Genomic DNA, 20,688 nt, shown 5'->3' with positions numbered 1-20,688 from the left:
GTTGCCACCCGGGACAGTCCCGGTCTGAGGCTCTGTGTCCCGTGTCCTGGAACTAGCCTCAAATCCCCCGGTTAAGCGCTCCCCTGGCGCAGCAAGCAGCAGTGAGCACAGACTTTCCAAAAAACTAGCTGGCCAGAGGAGCACTTAGCCCGGGGTTACAAAAAAAACCCAGGTAGGTGGAGTCTGGAGGAGAGGAGAGACAGAGTGTGGGACAGTGGGAGGGGGGAAGAGGCCGGTCGAGGAGCGGAGTCGTCACATCCTGCAGGCTGCAGGCCGCAGCTGAGAGCAGCAGAGCAGGTGTTGGTGCGGTCAGGTGCCAGGTAGGCCAGTAGGAGGCAGAGTTTGTAAGCCCAAACAGCGGGGTAATGGGGGAATCATATAGGCAGTCCGGGTGTTGAGCTTGTTTAGGACAACAATGCACTTACAATTATTTAGAGGAAGGGTCTGTGTACAGTGAGCACATGAAATTTGACATGTCCTAAAATGGTAACTATGCTGTGGCAATTATGTGTAAATAATATATATGCAGTTTATATAATATATATATAATATATTTATATTATATATATATATATATATGTAACGGGGTTTGGCCTAGGCTCACAATTACCCCTGTGGGTCTTTACCCCAGCTACCTCCATGTGCTCTGCAGGCTGATCCTGAGTCTCCGCTACCTGGGAGTTGGGGTACATGACTGTGGCAGTGCCTCCACCTGACTGGGCATCCAGGGCAAGAATGGGTTTCCCAGACAGGAACATAATAAATAACTACAACACACACAGTAATAACAGTAAAACAGTATGAACATGTATTAAAGGATTATGGTAAATAAAAATAAGGCAAGAAATACAGTGGCTAACTAACACACCGACTCTCTCTAACCAGGCCCAGCACCCTCCCAAACCACCTGCGAACCCACCCTCAGGCTTCACCCTAATGGCTGATGGGTACCAGTTGGTGCACATAAATGTTGGGGCCCTTTAAGGTAATCCACATGCATTTAAACAGTTGCAGCTCATAGGAAACTGCAATCCACAGGAAGAGCTGTTTATAAGTTTATGTGATGGACAGAATGCCCTGTCAGTATGACAAGGAGAGAGGATACTTCTTACCACTGACAGGATTCTGCACAGGCTGAAAGAAAACTCCAAGGTCTGCCAGTCATTTACTTTGTCTGCATTCTTCTCCACAGCTCTCTCACAGGGTCAGACTGCAGCTGGCAGCATACACTAAATCAGCAGAGGAATGCTGTTACTTTACAAGATGAAGTCTGCAGCTCTCACACAGCCAGGCCTCACACACACCTTCACTGCTCTGACATGTCTGCTTCCTCCTGTGTCTTACACTCTTCTTTCAGTTTCACTTGATCACATGACCAACCAGTCTAATAGTTGCCTAATAGTTGCCTAGGCAACTTCTCCTGCAGAATGTATACAGGTGTAAATGTTCAACAGGAAGGGCTACATTCTCCCCCTTGTAAAATCCTTGCCTTCCACTGGCAAGGTTCCACCAAGAGGTAAATTGAAAAAACAAAACATATAAATAATAACAAATGCACTAACAGTCCTATAAACAAATGTTAACTATCTTACAGTTTATTCTAGTACAGAGAGGTTCCAACATTCATAATGTCCGCAACCGCATACAGGCACAAAGTTGGGGCTGTTGGGATTCAATGTAGAGGAGGCTAAGGGAGGAGAGGAAGGAAAGTGCTGTGTTTCCTCAGCAGGAGGAGACCACCATTGATCATCAGCACTAAGAGCTTCTGGGGTCTCTACTGCCTCATTTTCAGGACTCTCCGTTGTGCTTTTCTCCCATTCACTACTACTCCCTTCCTCTTCATCGATATAGGCTATTGGTAGTAGATGGTTCCTATGCCAAGCTTTGATCCGGCCTTCTGGGCCTTTTATATTATACACTGGCAGCCCCTTTAGCTTAGACACAACTTCAAATAGGGTATCCTTCCATCTGTCTGCTAATTTGTGTTTCCCAGGTACCCCTAGATTCCGGAGGAGAACCTTATCTCCCGCTTGGACTTCCTGATGCTTCACTTTGGTATCGTATCTTCTTTTGTTGCGTTCCTCCATTTTTGCCGCAGCTTGAGTGGCCAACTCGTAGGCACTGTGAAGGTTTTGTCTGAGGGTCCTCACATACTGGAAGTGAGAGTCTGACTTTGTCCCATCTGGGGACACCCCCAACCGGACATCTATCGGTAGTCTGGCTTCCCTTCCAAACATTAGGAAATAGGGTGAGAATCCTGTAGACTCATGCCTTGTGCAATTATATGCGTGGACCATGGCTTCTACATGCTTACTCCAGGACCGCTTCTCTACTTGTTTCAGAGTCCCGAGCATGTCTAGGAGTGTCCTATTAAAACGCTCAGGCTGGGCATCACCCTCAGGGTGGTAGGGTGTTGTTCTGGACTTGTGAACCTGCAACATATCCAGCAGTTCTTTGATCAGCTTACTCTCAAAGTCTCTACCTTGATCAGAATGTATTCGATTGGGCAGACCGTAGTGCATAAAATATTTCTGCCAGAGGACCTTGGCTACGGTCACAGCCTTCTGGTCTTTAGTGGGAAAAGCCTGAGCGTATCTGGTGAAATGGTCTGTTACTACCAGAACATTCCCAATTCCGGTAGTATCATTCTCAATACATAGATAGTCCATGCACACAAGATCCAGGGGTCCTGTACTTCTCAGGTGGCCCATAGGGGCAGCTCTCACAGGCAGAGTCTTTCTCTGAATACATCTTCTGCAGGTCTTCACATAATGTTCAACATGTTCTCTCATGCGAGGCCAATAGAACCGGTCTTGTACCAGGCCATAGGTCTTGTCTACCCCAAGATGCCCATGTTGATCATGGAGAGCTCTCAGGACCATTCCCCGATATCTATGAGGTAACACTAGCTGCTTTCGACCAGGGTGGTCATGGTATTTTATAACTCTATAAAGGATTCCATCTTCTAGATGTAGTTTACTCCATTCTCTCCGGTACAAATCTCTTTGTCCAATGGGAAGGGAGCTCAGTAATTTAGGGTTCTTGGCTCTCATTGCCTTGAGGACTGTACCTATATACCAGTCCTGTGACTGGGCTTTCTTCTTGTCTTCATTGGTTATGTGAGACCACTGTTGGAGCATTGCTGGAGCACAGAATACCTCTGGTACGGCTTCTGGGGAGTGACATATGGAGTCTATTCCTCTGAGTTCAGAGAACTCATCCTGCCTCTCAGCCACTACATATGTTTGGCACAGGGCTCCTACCCCAGGCACAGGGATTTCTTCCCATTCCTCCTTTTCTTCATGAGGAGGAAGTCCAGGTCTGCGGGACAGAGCATCCGCACTGACATTCTTAGGGCCTGGCTTGTATTTAAGGCTGAAACTATAGTTTGACAATGCTGCCAGCCACCTATGCCCTGTGGCATCCAGCTTTGCTGTTGTTTGAATATAAGTAAGCGGATTGTTATCCGTCCTTACCTCGAATGTTGCTCCATATAAATAGTCATGTAACTTGTCCACAATTGCCCACTTGAGCGCCAAGAATTCTAGCTTATGGACCGGATAGTTTTTCTCTGCACCAGTTAGACTTCTACTTATGTAGGCCACTGGTCTTAACCCTTCTGGGTAGCTCTGATGCAATACGGCCCCTAGGCCTTCCATACTGGCATCAACATGGAGCACATATGGTTTCTCGGGATCTGAATATGCCAATACAGGAGCTTCTGTGAGTCTTTTCTTCAAGATTAAGAAGGCTTCTTCGCATCCTGAGGTCCATTTCTTTCCGAAGGAGTCTTTAGGACTTGGCGCCTTAACACCCTCTATAGCTGAGGTAGTCTTTAACAGGTTGTGTAGCTCTCGAGCAATCTTTGAATAGTCTTTCACAAACCTCCGGTAGTAACCGCAGAATCCAAGAAATGAGCGCAGCTCACTGATGTTATCTGGCCTGGGCCAGTTCATCACCGCTTCAATTTTGGTCGGGTCAGTTGTCACACCTTGTGCGGAAACAATGTGACCTACATATGTAACAGAGTTCTGGGCAAATCGACATTTGTCTATTGATAATTTCAGACCCTCTGCTTGGAGTCGATCCAACACCTTCAGCAATCGCTGTTCGTGCTCTTCTGGTGTCCTTCCAAACACTATGAGGTCATCAAGATAGACTAGGCACTCTTTGGGATTCATATCCCCCACAGTCTTCTCCATCAGCCTTTGAAAGGTGGCGGGAGCTCCAGTGACCCCTTGGGGCATCCTGGTAAACTCGTAGAATCCCAAGGGACAGATGAAAGCTGTCTTTTCCTGATCCTCCTTCTTCATGGGTACCTGATAATACCCAGACCTCAAGTCCAGGACGCTGAACCACTGGCTTCCAGAAAGGGCATCTAGCAGATCTTCTATCCGTGGCAGAGTATATTGATCTGGCACAGTCCTTTTGTTTAAAGTCCGATAGTCTATGCAAAGCCGGACTGTGCCATTCTTTTTCCTAACTACCACTATGGGTGAGGCATATGGACTTCTGGACTCTTTAATAATGCCAGATTCTTCCATCTGTTTGAGTATATCCCGGACATCTTCCATATCTCGAGGGGGTATTCTCCTTGATCTTTCTCTGAAAGGAGCTGGGTCAGAAAGTCTGATAGCATGTGTGGCACTCTTTGCACATCCCACATCCATTTCTTTCCTGGAGAAAACTTTCTCTCGAGTAGCTAATTTGGATCGGAGGCTATCTCTCCACTTTGGTGGTAGAGGAGAATCTTCCAGTTCAAAAACTATAGGTCCTTCATGATCACCTCCCTGTTCTGCCTTTACAGACATTACTGAAGAGACTTGGTCCAACAAGTGAATCACACCAATCTTCTGGTGACGATCAATTCTGATCTCTGTGGGTGTTAAGTTTCTTATCATTATGGGAAAATCTTTACACCAGTGATTCCGCCAGTCTTTCACCTCAGGTATGAGAGTCCACCCTTTTTTTGCATCCTCCTCAGGCAAGGACTCAATGAGGTATTGCCTGGTTCCTCCTGATATTTCATGGTGCATAGATGCTATGGCTCGTAGAGTCTTAGTCTCTCCAGGCCTTACAAATAAAGGTTCTTTCCCCGAGTAGTGGCATGATCCTGGTCTAGCTTGTAGGGCTAGTCGATGGCATTCTTTCCCTAGAACAGGGCTGACTTCCATCAGTCTGGTTAGAGATACATCTCCCACTTCAGTTAGGTAGGCTCTGAACATGTCCTGCACCATTCTTGCGTTGGTACCCAAAATTATTGGGGCGCACATTGTTTTCTTCATGGAGCATACAAGAGCTTCCAATTCCATAGGGCAGATCATTCCTGTGTTTAACTGTGGGATTGTTATTGTCACTCTTATACATCCCTCTACAGGCTGGGCCTGAGATCCCACTCCCCACAACTGCAACTCTCCTGCTGGCTCCAGGGGAATATGTTTTAGATGATGGTCATAGAAGTCTCTATTAATGATGGTGACCTGGGATCCAGTATCTAACAAGGCCGAGGCATGAATATCTTCTATTTGTAACTGTATCAGAGATTTGGGCCCGATCTTGGCCCCCACAGATAATATGGGTGTGGTTCTTTTTCCTCTTTTCCTGAAAGGACTGGTAGCTTGAGCCTCCTCCAGCTCAATAGCTAGCACATCCACTTCTGTATCTGATGAATTAGTGGGACACTCCCGCTTGAAATGCCCTGATTTTCCACACTTAAAACAGTTCCCTCGGGGGGACTGTTCCTCTGGGAATAACCTTCCTGTGGTCTCCCTGCGGTGCTGCCTCCTGGTAGGAGAATAATCTGTTCTTCTTGGCGATGACTTAGACAATAATTCTAATTCAGCTACCTTTTTTTTAAGGACGAACAGTTCCATATCCTCTTTATCTGCAGCTTTAGAAGAATTTCCTTTTTGTGGAGGAGATGGGGACATTTGGTTCTCCAGTATTTTTGCTTTTCGGATCAGTGTGGAATAGGACAAGACTTGATCATCCAACTTAACTCTTAACATGATCATGACTGGATCATTGCTAAGGCCTCCCTTCTGAATTTGTTTGGATAGTCGAGCATCCAACTCAGATGCAGTGACTGCTCCATTATGAAACAGTTTTCCCAGTGACAATTGTAATCGATTGATATAGTCTGAAGCTTTCTCATGTTCCTTCTGTTTAGTGGCTAGGAACTTGATTAATAGATCATCAGAGTCCTCAGATTTTCCATACGCATCCTGCAAAACTTTCAGGTAATCTTGTGCGGTAGCTTGTTCATTCACTCCCCTAAACAGCCTTATCATATTTGTAGCTGGGAAACGAAGACTCTCCATTATCCGTTGTTTTTTTATGTTATCCGTACAAGACCATTCTTCCAATAATTGTACAGCATTATCCTTCCAGGCCTTAAAGGGCTCCTCCCCGGCAGGAACAGGTTGATTCCCAGAAAACACTTTCAGCTTACGGTAACTGTGGGTATGGGTAGCTGTTACTATGGCTTCTGAGAGTTTTTGCAGTATTTCAGATATGTTACTCTCTCCTGAACTTGTGGTTCTCAATAGGGAATCGCCTGGTTTTGGGGATGTTGGAGATGAGGGAACCACTAGATCTGGGGTCTTAGGGGCAGTTGTCCCTTGCACACTGGAAAAGTAGACATTTCGTTTGGGGATGGCCCCAGTCTCTACAGGGGTAACCGGTAATCTCCTGGGGGGTTTCTCTGACAAAGGGGACAGAATCTGGGAATAACTTGATACATTAAAGTCTCTTTGGCCTATAGTGGAGGGTTGCTGCAGTGTAACCCCTTCCTCCTTATCAGGGAGAGCGTACACTAAGCGACATCCTTCAGGAGCTGTTTCAAGAAGGTATAGACATGTAGGCCTATGACGGCCTCTCAAATCTGCATGGGAATATACTAACATGTAAGTTTGACCGTATGAATCATGCAGGATGTCTCTGATGGTAGCCATCTCTATTCCCAGTATAATCTCTACGCACTTGGTGACATGTTTTATCTCACTATAGGGAGGTACCTGGCATATCATCACTGCATGATGCAATGGTACCTTCTGTTGCTGGGCCCAATCTGTTACAAATGGGAGTGTGGGCCGGGGAATTAACAGATCCTTACTGGGTGTACCCCAATTTATCTCAGCAGTACCACCAAATGTAACGGGGTTTGGCCTAGGCTCACAATTACCCCTGTGGGTCTTTACCCCAGCTACCTCCATGTGCTCTGCAGGCTGATCCTGAGTCTCCGCTACCTGGGAGTTGGGGTACATGACTGTGGCAGTGCCTCCACCTGACTGGGCATCCAGGGCAAGAATGGGTTTCCCAGACAGGAACATAATAAATAACTACAACACACACAGTAATAACAGTAAAACAGTATGAACATGTATTAAAGGATTATGGTAAATAAAAATAAGGCAAGAAATACAGTGGCTAACTAACACACCGACTCTCTCTAACCAGGCCCAGCACCCTCCCAAACCACCTGCGAACCCACCCTCAGGCTTCACCCTAATGGCTGATGGGTACCAGTTGGTGCACATAAATGTTGGGGCCCTTTAAGGTAATCCACATGCATTTAAACAGTTGCAGCTCATAGGAAACTGCAATCCACAGGAAGAGCTGTTTATAAGTTTATGTGATGGACAGAATGCCCTGTCAGTATGACAAGGAGAGAGGATACTTCTTACCACTGACAGGATTCTGCACAGGCTGAAAGAAAACTCCAAGGTCTGCCAGTCATTTACTTTGTCTGCATTCTTCTCCACAGCTCTCTAACAGGGACAGACTGCAGCTGGCAGCATACACTAAATCAGCAGAGGAATGCTGTTACTTTACAAGATGAAGTCTGCAGCTCTCACACAGCCAGGCCTCACACACACCTTCACTGCTCTGACATGTCTGCTTCCTCCTGTGTCTTACACTCTTCTTTCAGTTTCACTTGATCACATGACCAACCAGTCTAATAGTTGCCTAGGCAACTTCTCCTGCAGAATGTATACAGGTGTAAATGTTCAACAGGAAGGGCTACATATATATATATATTTATAAATTGATTTCATAAAGAATTTGAGGCTGTGAGAAGCCACGCCCCAAGCCACACCCTCTCCACGCCCACTTAAACAGTGTCCAGGAATTTTCTGGGCAAAAGGTGGCAACCCTAGCAGTAACTGAAAGATAAATTTGTACACAGAACTTACTCTGCTGAGCTGAGTAAATTGTGAGGTAAAATATCTTCCTTTTTTACGTAGAGATGCTCAGGTGATATTTTCCTGTCAGCTTTTTACAGTTATACTGCATCAGTTTCAAGTTATTTAGCATATGAGTATTATGTCCCTTTAATTGCAGTCTGAAGAAGTCAGAGCAAGGGGGTGGGAAATATTGCAAAGAAAAAAATTGCATTGCCATTGCTGACATGAAAATACCACTTACTAAAATAGGGTCACATCACATGTAATAAACATTGAATGACACATAGAATGTTGCAGTTAACATTTTAAGTAAATAGTTGTGTTAATCCAGGTGTCTGTGATACTTTGGGGACATGTACATTTATACAGATGCTGGAATCAAGATAATTCGATTTTAGTAAAATAAGTGTCTATGGGAGATATCTATCAAGCCGTCAACTTTGTTGAATTCGACGGCACCAATACCCTTGGCCAACATCGCAGGCGCGGACCTGAATATGATCTCCATATTTATTTAAAAAAGCCAGCAAAAAGACGCGCACCAAGTACGGGGTGATGAGCATCGGACTGTTGTTAACTAACAGTCATCGATCTCGCGTCTATTCGGCTTTTTCCCAATTTATTTATACCCTGTCACTAAACGCAGCCACTATACTAAAATGTTTAACTCCTATCCCGCTGCTCCCGGACCCCGCCGCAACCTAAATAAATGTATTAACCCCTATCCTGCCGCTCCTGGACCCCGCCACCACTAAATAAATGTAGTAACCCCTATCCCGCCAATCCCGGACCCCGCCACTAAATAAACGCATTAACCCCTAAACCTCTGGCCTCCCACATTACTACCGCCAACTAAACCTATTAACCCCTAAACCGCCAGCCCCCCACATCGCCATAAACTAAATTAAGCTATTAACCCCTAAACCTAACAACCCGCTAACTTTAAATTAAAATTACAACATCCCTATCTTATAATAAATTTAAACTTAGCTGTAGAATTAAAATAAACTATTTGTAAACTATTAATTAACCTACCCTATTAAATTAAATTAAACTACCAATTAAATTAACTAAATTACATATTAAAAAACCTAACTCTACTCAAATTATTTAAATATACTATTTAACCATATTAAAAATTACTAAATTACAAGAAAAATGAAACGCTAAGTTACTAAAAATAAAATAAAAAAGAATTACACCTAATCTAATAGCCCTATCAAAATAAAAAAAAGCCCCCCAAAATAAAAAAAAAACCCTAGCCTAAACTAAACTGCCAATAGCCCTTAAAAGGGCTTTTTGCGGGGCATTGCCCCAAAGAAATCAGCTCTTTTACCTATAAAAAAAAAATACAAACACCCCCTAATAGTAAAACCCACCATCCAAATAACCACCCCCCAAATAAAAACCCTATCTAAAATAACCTAAGCTCCCCATTGCCCTGAAAAGGGCATATGTATGGGCATTGCCCTTAAAAGGGCATTTAGCTCTTTTACCTTAGGGGACACTGAATCATAAATCATCTTAAAATTCTCTTTAACTAAAAACTGGAGTTATTGCAAATGTGCCTATATAATATAATATATAGCAATAAAATATTGACTATCATTGATATGGCATATGTTTAAAACAATTATTTTCCTTTATACAGACTTGTAACCCTTAAGATTTCTGTCTATAATTGTTGTACTGTTTCTGATGTATGATAATATTTGTGGGCACTGTTGTATATAATATTCCTTTCAAGTACCTGTGAAAATGTATTCAGTATCCACCAAAAAAAGTTTATGTAGCCAATATTCTTTCAGATTTGCTAAAGGTTTTTGCACTGTCTATTGAGGAGAGCTTAAAGTAGATAAAAAAAAAGATTGTATAGGAATGGTAATGGCCTATTATGCCAATTAAAAAAATTAGATTGACAGAAGCATGTTCTGTTGTACCAAATGTTAGGGTTAGGGATCTACCCATTTATAAAGGTTTTATTTGCCCTTGTACAAGCTCATTATGTACCCTTATAAATATTAAAATAAACCAAACATATTCATTTGGAAGTAATTCAGGTAGCTTATGTTTAATTTTCCAAAATATTGAGATATACATGAGCAATATTGACAGGCTGATTTTCTATAACAGTATCATTTACTTCTGATTTTAGGACGTTGGAGCAATTCTTACAAGCTCCCTTACAGTTGGATTGGCACAGGTCATGTTGTCTACAATGGCTCTTTCTATTACAACAGGGCATTTACCCGCAACATCATTAAATATGACTTGAAGCAAAGATACGTTGCAGCTTGGTCTATGCTCCATGATGTGGTTTATGAAGAGGCAACTCCGTGGAGGTGGAGAGGCCACTCAGACATAGACTTTGCTGTGGATGAGAACGGCTTGTGGGTCATCTACCCAGCCATTGATGATGAAAGCTTCCAGCAGGAAGTCATTGTTCTGAGCAAGTTAAATTCTATAGACCTCACTATACAGAAAGAAACAACATGGCGGACAGGACTCAGGAAAGACTTTTATGGTAATTGCTTTGTCATCTGTGGAGTCCTTTATGCAGTGGACAGCTACAACAAAAAGAATGCCAATATTTCCTATGCCTTTGATACTCATACAAATACTCAAATTATTCCAAGACTTCTTTTTGAGAATGAATACTCTTATACTACACAGATAGATTACAATCCAAAAGACCGTCTACTTTATGCCTGGGATAACGGACATCAAGTCACCTACCATGTGATATTTGCATACTGAGGAACCAAACGACGATATACCAGCAACATAAGGGGCATTCCTATGACTGTCTTTGTGGTTCTCAAGAGACAAATGTTTCTCACCTGGTTGTTTGCACTCACGAAAGTCTATTTTTTTTTCTTGTGAAATCTTGCACATTTATATTTATCCTCTAGCTTATCATCTCTGCAAATTGTGCAGTAATAATAGAACATCGATTTTAAAGAGTTAATTTTGATATGTTGTTATACAACTATTTGCCGGTGCTAACACAATATATATATAATGATCTCATACAATTATAGTTAGATAATTCAGCACAAATAATGGTAAAGGTATTTAAAATTAATGCTCTTTCATTTTAATATTTTTTTTTAGAAAATATTATGCTTACGAGTTAATACTAGCTAGAAAAACTATTGAATCTGAAGAGGAATGTCCTCTTTGTTTACAAAGGTTAGCCAATTAATTTCAAAAGTACTGTGCTATTTTGCTTTATTCGGTTAAACCAACACTTCATAGCTTAGTATTGTAATACACAAACTAAAAAATTCAAGGCTATTCAACAGTAAGTAATCAATTTATTAAATACTGGGAGGACATGATTCGCTGTAGCTAATCATGTCCGTCCGGCATCGCTAAATGCCAACAGCATGCTCTGTCGGCATTTAACATTCCACAAGCATTTCTTGTGAAATGCTTGTGCAATGCCGCCCCTGCACAATCGGCCGCTAGCAAAGGGTGTCAATCATACCAATTGTATCTGATTGAGAGGATTGCAGTGAGCCACCTAAAAGGTGGCAGAGAAGTTAAGGAGCAGGACATTTTTTTTAATTTGTTGACCAATCAGAGTTTTACAATATAGATTATTTAGCAGCTATAGTATATTTTCAAATGTGGTATATAGTCAGTAGGGATGGGTGAATGTGCTGTAAGTGTAATTAATTTGGCAGAACGAATAGTCCTGTGGACATTCGTTTTGGACAATCGAATGTTGAAAAGAATGAAAATCCATTAAAAATTGGTAATCGAATGTTATTTCTGATTTTTGAATGTTACTTTAATTTTTGAATGATCATAATTAGATTGAATATCCACATTCGAAATATCAAATGTAATATTCGATTTAACAAATACTATTTAAAAGTTCAATATTCATTTGCTAGTAAGTAGATCCATAATAGATACAAATATATCAATTTGAATGTTTCTATTTTGAATATTGCATAATTAGAATATTACACTTAAAGAAAGCATTAGAAATTCTATTAAATTAAACAAATGTTAGAATGTTGTCCAAACATTCAAAATGAATTAACGTATTAAAATTCTTTCATTTTTCGAATGTTTCAAAGCATTTGCCCATCCCTAGTAGTCAAACAACTTGAAGCTATAGGAACAACAAGATACACATTTAAGATGATGTAATTTTCATACTACAAATAGAAAGTAATTAAATACAAAAAGGCATTCAAACATGGTATAAACAAATTAAAGGGACATTGTAGATGTATTCTTTTCTTTGCTGCATTTAAAAGAGGGCATTTCAAAATGTATTTCAGCATTTTGTTTATTTGTTGGGTTTTTTTGTTTTTTTAAACTCATATTTCTGTCCTGAGTGAAGCATCTGTTTCTTGTCATACTTGCAGAGACGTGTCCTCCCTCTCCACCACTAAAAACGAGGCAGTATCTAGGTGCGGATACTTGCCTAGATTGGCTTATTTTCTATACAATAATCTATTATGAAATGGAGGATTTTAATCTTATGCTTTTATCTCAAACATAACTCAAATGAGTATTGCTTTTTCTCTGGAAATAAGCTTCACCAAACAGCAACAAAACCCTATCTTTTGCTGATGAGAGTCTAAAAAACTCGACACATCTGTTCAGAAGTGTTTTTGCTGCACCCACCCCAAAAAGAGGAATTGCTGTGGTTGAAACACAGTACTGGAAGCATGATATATTTTATATCTAATTTGCATATGTTACCCAGAGTTCTCTGGTGCATTGTTAACAATGCTTACAGAATACTTCTGGGGAAAAGCAAGCGGGATACTTGCCTAGAATTTTCTATACAAAATTTCTTTGAATGTATATATATGTGTGTGTATATATATATATATATATATATATATATATATATATATATATATATATATATATATATATGTTAAAATGTACAAATGCCACTCTTTCATATGCATGATAGAAATGTTTTGAGTAAAATGTCCCATTAAATAAATGCAACACTATGGGGCCGATTTATTAAATGTCTATCCGACATGGTCCACTGTCAGCATTTAGCATTGCACAAGCAGTTCTGGTGAACTGCTTGTGCAATTCCGCCCCCTGCTAGTGGACGATTGGCCGCAAATCTGCAGGGGGCGGCTGTCAATCAGCCCTATCGTATGAGATTGGGCGGATTGATGTCCGCAGCCTCAGAGGAGGCAGACCAGTGAAGGAACAGCGGTTTTAAGACTTACTTGAAAACAGGGGTATCAGGGGTCATTCAGCCCTTGATAAATCGGCCCCTATGACTTTTTAGGTCACTTGCACATAAACTGTGATTAATAAAACAAATACTAGACTGTTAGCTGTACCCATTTTCATACTGAAATTTTAGACCAGAAACTGAGTTGCTGATTTTTTTACACCCACCTACAATGTCTTTGGATCACAGAAGACAACAATGCCATGTCTTTGTCAATATGATTATTTTATTTTTAGGCATGCTGTGACAAATACCAAATAATTACCCATCCTATGGTTACAGTCAAAATAATGAATTTGCTAAAAGGGACGACATGCCTAAGTAAAGGCAAGATTTAATCAGTTATAAAAGAACCTCACATAAAGCAAAATAGCATATACCAAATTAATATATTGTATATAGGTATCAAAAGATTGATCTTAATTATTTTGAGCATTGTAGAGTTTCCTATTATACATTTACCTCAATTAAAAGGACATATTACTCATATTGTAAATCACTTGAAAGTAATGCAGCATAACTGTAAAAAGCTGATTAAAATTTCACCTGAGCATCTTTATGTTAAAAAGGAAAATATTTTACCTCAAAATGTCCTCTAGTAAGTGCTCTGTGAACAGTTATACTTCAGCTAATGTCCAGCTGCAAATTGGAAAAAAAAAATCAATAGCCAATCAGCATCAGCAGTGCTGGTGTCATGCAATGTTTTGCTGTGATCTCATGAGCTTTCACTGAAACTTCCTTAAACTTAATATGGAAATAACACGACTGTACCTGCACATGCAAGATGCACGATACCTTGTAAGTCCTGGGACTAGTATCCTGATTGGTTGCTTAATGTCCCTTTACAATGGGTTGTGAATATTTAGGAAACTTTGCGGTAAATATCTTCCTTTTTTACATAGAGATGTTCAGGTGATATTTTCTAGTCAGCTTTTTACAGCTATGCTGCATCACTTTTAAGTGTTTCATTATTTGAGAATAATGCCCCTTTAAATTAAGGGAAGGTTGCTGATCAGGTTTTGCATAGTATTTGTGAAACATTTATGACGAGAGAAATACGTAAAGCTAACAAATATTGCTGGCTAAAGTGGTCACTCACCTAGTGCCCAATGATAAAAACTTTACCAGATCAGACTTGGGAAACCAAGTTGACACTTGCACTTCCTGTGTGTTGCAAGATGCCTCCCAAATAAATCTAGTTAGTTAAAAGGAAAACTTCACTGGGGAGAGCAAAATAAGCAGAGGCACGCTTTAAAAATTAAAAACTACAGCCAATACGAATCAGATAACTCTGCTTTCAGAATATAGTATCTTAACATTGCCTCTATCTTCAAATGCATGTGTTTTTATGAGGGTAATAAGTGTTTTGCATATTTTGATACCTTTCAGTTTGCGGGAACAAATCTATATTGAGAAAATATTTTGAGAATGCACCAGACCTCGCAGAGAAATTTCAGCTACTCCCAGGGAACGCTCCTGTTCAGCCCACAAGCAGAGCTAATGGCACATAATAAGCTTTGAATTTTATATTATAAATACCAATTTCACATAATTTTTTTTTGCTTGCGCAGCATCATTTTTATTCCAATTTCTACTGTGCACCTTAAATTGTTTTTTCCTGCGTAATTTCTATAAGAATTTTAAGTTTTCCATAATATATATATATATTTCTGCAGAACAATTTTGGTTTGATTTTTAATTTGATTAAACAATACAATTTTTTTTGCGTATTTTAAATTACAATTTTTTGTGAGCCCTAATGTAATGTATGTATTGCCTTCATATATTTAAAGGCACAGACTACTCTAGACCAGAGGTCTCAAAGTACCAGCCCTGAGGCCATATGCGGCCGTCAAGATAGTTCCATCTGGCCCTCCCTTGTTTAAAGGGTAAACCATTATCTTGGTCTGTCAGTTTTTTTTTAGGGTTTTAAGAGGTGTAACTAGTTGATGTTCTATATAGGCACTCACAAGATAAACATAAAGGCAAGTGTCCAGTGTAGACTCCCACCATGCACTGCTTGGATAAATGTCAATTTCTACATTGTTATTCAGTCCCAGAATGATCACTTTACTTGGCACTCACAAGATAAATATAGACAACTACGTATGTCTATTGAGGGCTACAACTCTCACCATGCACTACTACTTGGGTAAATGTCCCTTATATTTCTTAGTATATCCAGTTCTGGAGCACTTACTCAGTTCAAGTAGCCCCCATGGGAGAAGAACACTTAGCAAGTGGCCTCCAGATATATTGAGCTTGATAGCCCTGGTCTAGACCAAGGGGCTTATCTATCAAGCTCCGAATGGAGCTTGACGCCCCGTGTTTCTGGCGAGCCTGCAGTCTCGCCAGAAACAGCAGTTATGAAGCAGCAGTCTAAATCCATAACCCTATCCTGAGCAGGCGGACAGACATCGCAGGAATTCAACCCGATCGAGTATGATCGGGTTGATTGGCACCCCCCTGCTGGAGGCCGATTGGCCGCGAGTCTGCAGGGGGCAGCGTTGCACCAGTAGCTCTTGTGAGCTGCTTGTGTAATGCTGAATACAGAGAACGTATTGCTCTCCGCATTCAGCAATGTCTGCCGGACCTGATCCGCACTGTCGGATCAGGTCCGACAGATATATGATAAATAGGCCTCCAAATATGTATTCTTTATTACTTATTGTTACATACCATTCAAGCATCTTGTAACGGGTTCCACATCTTTAAGTTTGTAAGAAGTCAAGAAACTTTTAAATAATCATTGTTTGCTAAAAGCCTAAAATGGTCACCAGCCCACAGCTTTCTTCTTGTCCAGTTAGCTGTTTTCTTGAATGACAGTTTAGCAGTGAACGTTTAATATTTTTCAGTTAGCTATTTCATTTTGCACATGTACAAATCAGCAAATGTGAGTAGGAAAACTTATTGTTGAATTGAGTTGAATTTGATTGGAGATACTTAACATTCCAAAATAGGTGGGCGGAGCTTGGCAACCATTTTTGGCTTCTAACAAACAATGAATATTTAAATGTTTCATGTACTTCTTACAAGCTTATAGATGTGGGACCAGTTGCAGGATGCTTCTCTGGTATATAACAATAAGTAATCAAAATTATGTATTGGGTCTAGACTGTCCCTTTAAATGCAGGGAATGCCCCTTTGTGAGAAAGAATTGCTCTCTCAGGCTTCATAGTACTGGTAAGATTTCTTAGAGAATCTCACAAGCCCTGAGACTTAGATCATCAGGCATCTAGTATATACCTCAGACTCTTACATACCCTAAAAAAATATTGTTTGTCTAGGTGTGTGGTTAAACTGATTAACTTGAAGTTTTGCTTGATTCAAGTGTCTTTAAATGAACAAAAACATTATCATGAAAGCATACCATCCAGCAGTTTTGGCTATGTATTAGGGACTCAGGAGAGTAAGTTGAGTACATAATTTGTTGATATACATAGATCTAATGTAATATATATATATATATATATATATATATATATATATATATATATATATATATATATATATATATATTGAAGTTGCTGTATTAGTCCAGTAGTTTAATTTCAAAAGATAGTAATGTCTTTTTGTATGTTTAGTATGTAATGTTAGTCCATTAAAAAATGTATTACTGCTTACTGCAATACCCTTGTTATTCTGATATACTGTATATATATATATAAACATTGGAATCATAATTTGTCAATAATTGGACATTACTTTAAGACAAAGTATTTATGGAAAATTCCAAACACACCCGGACAACACAATTATATTCTTTCAAAAGTTTAGCACTTTAAACTATAGCTTGATCCTTAGCAAGGGATTTGCTATATTACCCCCATATTACAAATCATTCTTATTTTAACCAAGTGCAATATATCAGTGCTTCTCAACTCCAGTCCATTAACAAAAACAGTAATAACTTTTACTAGAAGCATTTTTGATAATAGAACTATATTGCAAAAATGTTTCTATATAAAATTTAAATGCATCCCTTTAACCATTAAACAGATTATATAAACTTTCTTTTTTGTGAAAAATCTATTTTAGGAATTAAAAATATTACTCTTATGTGATTTTTGTTATGACTAAAGTATAGAATGAACTGTACTTGTAATCCTAAAATATATTGGCCTAGCTTAATAGAGTGCAAAAATATTAGCGCTATTGAGAGCTAACAGCACTCAAATAAAATCAGGTGTTCTCGTATTCCTGCTCTTGTATTATAAATTGAATAGGTCAATCTCGCTAACTCCCTTTCCCAAAGACTTCTATGGGCCGTGCTACAAAAGTCTCTTCACTTGTGCAATAACCGGCCAGGAAGTGATAGGACAACTGTGATAATACCGAAGGTGTGTTAAGAGATACTTGAATATAAATATATCTATATAAAAATATATAGATATTGTGTATATACAGTATATGGAATTAAAAATACAAAGATTTTTTTTTCATTTATTTCAAGTATTTCTATTTAAAAAAGGGATATCTTATATGTCAATGTACTTGTTTGGAAAGGGCTCAAAGGTGTATGCATGTGTGTATATATATATATATATATATTCATATATGTGTGTGTATATATATATATATATACAGTATATATATATATATATATATATATATATATATATATATATATATATATATATTTATATGTGTGTATATGTTTGTGTGTGTGGGCATATATGTGTTTGTGTGTTAATATGTTTGTATGTGTGCACATACATATGTGTGTATATATATATATATATATATATATATACACACACACACACATACAAATATACACACACACGCAGCCCTTTGAGCCCTTCCCAGTTAAACAACTTAAAATATACCATATCGCTTTAAAAAACTTTAAAAAACACCAGACTGCGCACTAAGCTCAGAGAGGTCTAGCGATATTGCACCCTGTGCTATCAATAGGGCTCCACTTGTAATCTAGGCCATATACAGAGAATCCAAGCAGAAGATCGTATTCCAAAGAACATTAATTTAAAGTTATATTTATACATATACACAGTACAAATGAGCAATTTAGCATTGCTTTACAAAATATCTGCATACGGTATAAATGTTTTAAAACATTTTAAAACTGTAATTTTGTTAGCAAAATTTGTGTTTTGTAGTTCAGGGATACACACTTCAAAAAGTCTACTGAGTATGCTATCCTACATTTTCGATGGCCAAAAGGGAATAGATGTAAATGAGTGTCTGCACTTATCAAGCAATCACTGTGTAGCATATTGCAGTGTTAGTGTTCTGGATTTCCAGCCTCTCTTGGTACAGCGGGGAAAAAATGTCGAGCCACTCAGAAATAAATTACAAGAAAAGTGATGAAAGTTTATTACAAAGTTGTTTTTTACTATAACTGTGATTTTATGAACGGTTCCCTTTAAACTTCCAAATTCCTTTTAAAATCAAGAGATTAATCATTGGTTTAGTTGTATTAATTGTTGTTTTAGTCTCATTAACCATTGGCTCAGTCTTGTTAAACATTGGTTCAGTTCTACTAATTATTGTCTCAGTCTTATTCATTATTGGATCTTTCTTACGCATTATTGGCTCAGTCATATTAAACATTGGTTCACTTTTATAGACTGAAATATCTATGTCTGAGTTGCAATATTCTAATTTTGGTTTTACATTATAAGGTTTGGATTTCTTTCATTTATACAGAACAGAAGAATTGGTACATTTCACAATAATAAAAATGCTATTATTTACTTGGTCAGTAGATGGCCATTAGGTTTCTGATATAGTTTTTTTTTAAAGATTTTTAAAAAATCAATTTTTTTAAAAAAAAAGGAGGGCAGACATTTTTGTAGAACACTCTATACTTAAAGGAACATTCTAAGGCAAAAATGATATTCTCTAATTTGTTATAGCTTGTGATTTTTGCATGACTTATTATATCTCACTATGGGCTTCATGTACGAAGCAACGGAAGCTGCTCTGGAGCTCCTGCGGGGCAGGTTCGCACATGAGGTCACTAGACCGCTGCTTCTTACACTCTTCCCCACCTCTGAGGTGGCGACGAGAAATCACAGAGAGCTTGCTCGCTCTTGGTGATTGACAGTCCCTTCTCTCACGTGATTGGTTTCACGAGTGAAGGGACGGGCATTACACACTCATTGGAGTGTGTAATGCTGCATACAGGTCAGCGGACGAACAGATCCGCTGCCTGTATGCGGTGAAGGTGTGCGGATAGCTTCTCAAGTTTAGAAGCTGTCCACACGCCTTTTGATGCGTGGGGTCTATGTATTTAACTCCCTGTGAAGGGAATAAATACATAGGTAAGGTGCTGCTCAGCAGCCTCAAGTGTGGCAGCTTTCAAGCAGAAAATGTCTGGTGATCTATGCCTATAGGGACTTTACCTATGTGTTTAAACCCTTTGCACAGGTTAACACATTGTTAGGGTTAGTAACCCAAACATAACATAACAAATGTGAGCATTTAGTTTTTGTAATAGAATGTTCCTTTTATAAAACAGCAGCATCAATAGCAAGACATACTGAAAATCTGCCATTTTATACAGTTGATTATCTCAGGATGCTGGTGAGTAAACTGCAAGAACACTTGACAGAGGGCCTTTTCTCAATTTGGCAGTCTGCAAACAACCAATAGCCATTTGTAATATCCAAGGGATAGATTCATTGGCTGCTGACCATTTCTTAAAATATCACAACCCATTCTGAAATGATGGCATCAGAAAGGGGTCAGAAAAATAATGGATGTTTCCCAAGTGTCGTTAGCACTTTTGTTTTTACTGTTGATTTTGTACAAATTTCAGAACAAATGTATTTTCTTTATATTCCTTTGCAGATTGTAGATCAATCTGTCTTGTTGCTTTTATTGTAAATTGTATGTAATCTGCTTCTATAAAAAGTGACTTTGTATTGTTGCAATTGTCTCTGAGTTCTTCATTTTTTTTTCCTGTTTCCATTTATTACCAAAATATTCTAAATACAATTTAAAAGCCATTTGAAAATCCTGTGAAAATCCACTTATTACAAGTTTTCAATTGCATTCTTGGCACATTAACCCTCCCTATGCTTTACATGGGCACTGTAATATTTAAACCATTTGAAAACACTTTTCCAGCAGCTTTTTCAAATTATTTTTCGTGTTCTATGCATTTGTATAATCTTGGTACTAGACCCATTGGTTAAAGGGACAGTGTACACCAATTTTCATATAACTCCATGCAATAGACATTAATATAAAGAAGAATATGCAAAGATACTAATCTAAAAATCCAGTATAAAACCTTTTAAAACTTAC

General features: G+C 39.1%; 1 protein-coding gene across 1 annotated transcript in view; it reads left to right on the top strand.

The window, feature by feature from the left end:
* OLFML2B (olfactomedin like 2B) overlaps window positions 1–20,308 on the top strand; it is a 204,129-nt gene extending 183,821 nt beyond the window's left edge. Inside the window, exon 8 of the mRNA XM_053694097.1 lies at window positions 10,342–20,308. Within this exon, the coding sequence (XP_053550072.1) occupies window positions 10,342–10,943 (602 nt within the window). The 3' untranslated portion in view covers window positions 10,944–20,308. The remainder of the gene's footprint in view (window positions 1–10,341) is intronic.
* Window positions 20,309–20,688: the final 380 nt, after the last annotated feature.

This window comes from Bombina bombina, chromosome 10, assembly GCF_027579735.1.
Source record: "Bombina bombina isolate aBomBom1 chromosome 10, aBomBom1.pri, whole genome shotgun sequence".
Taxonomy (NCBI): domain Eukaryota; kingdom Metazoa; phylum Chordata; class Amphibia; order Anura; family Bombinatoridae; genus Bombina; species Bombina bombina.
The sequence above is the reverse complement of the archived record's forward strand: the minus strand, read 5'-3'. Positions and strand labels throughout refer to the sequence as shown.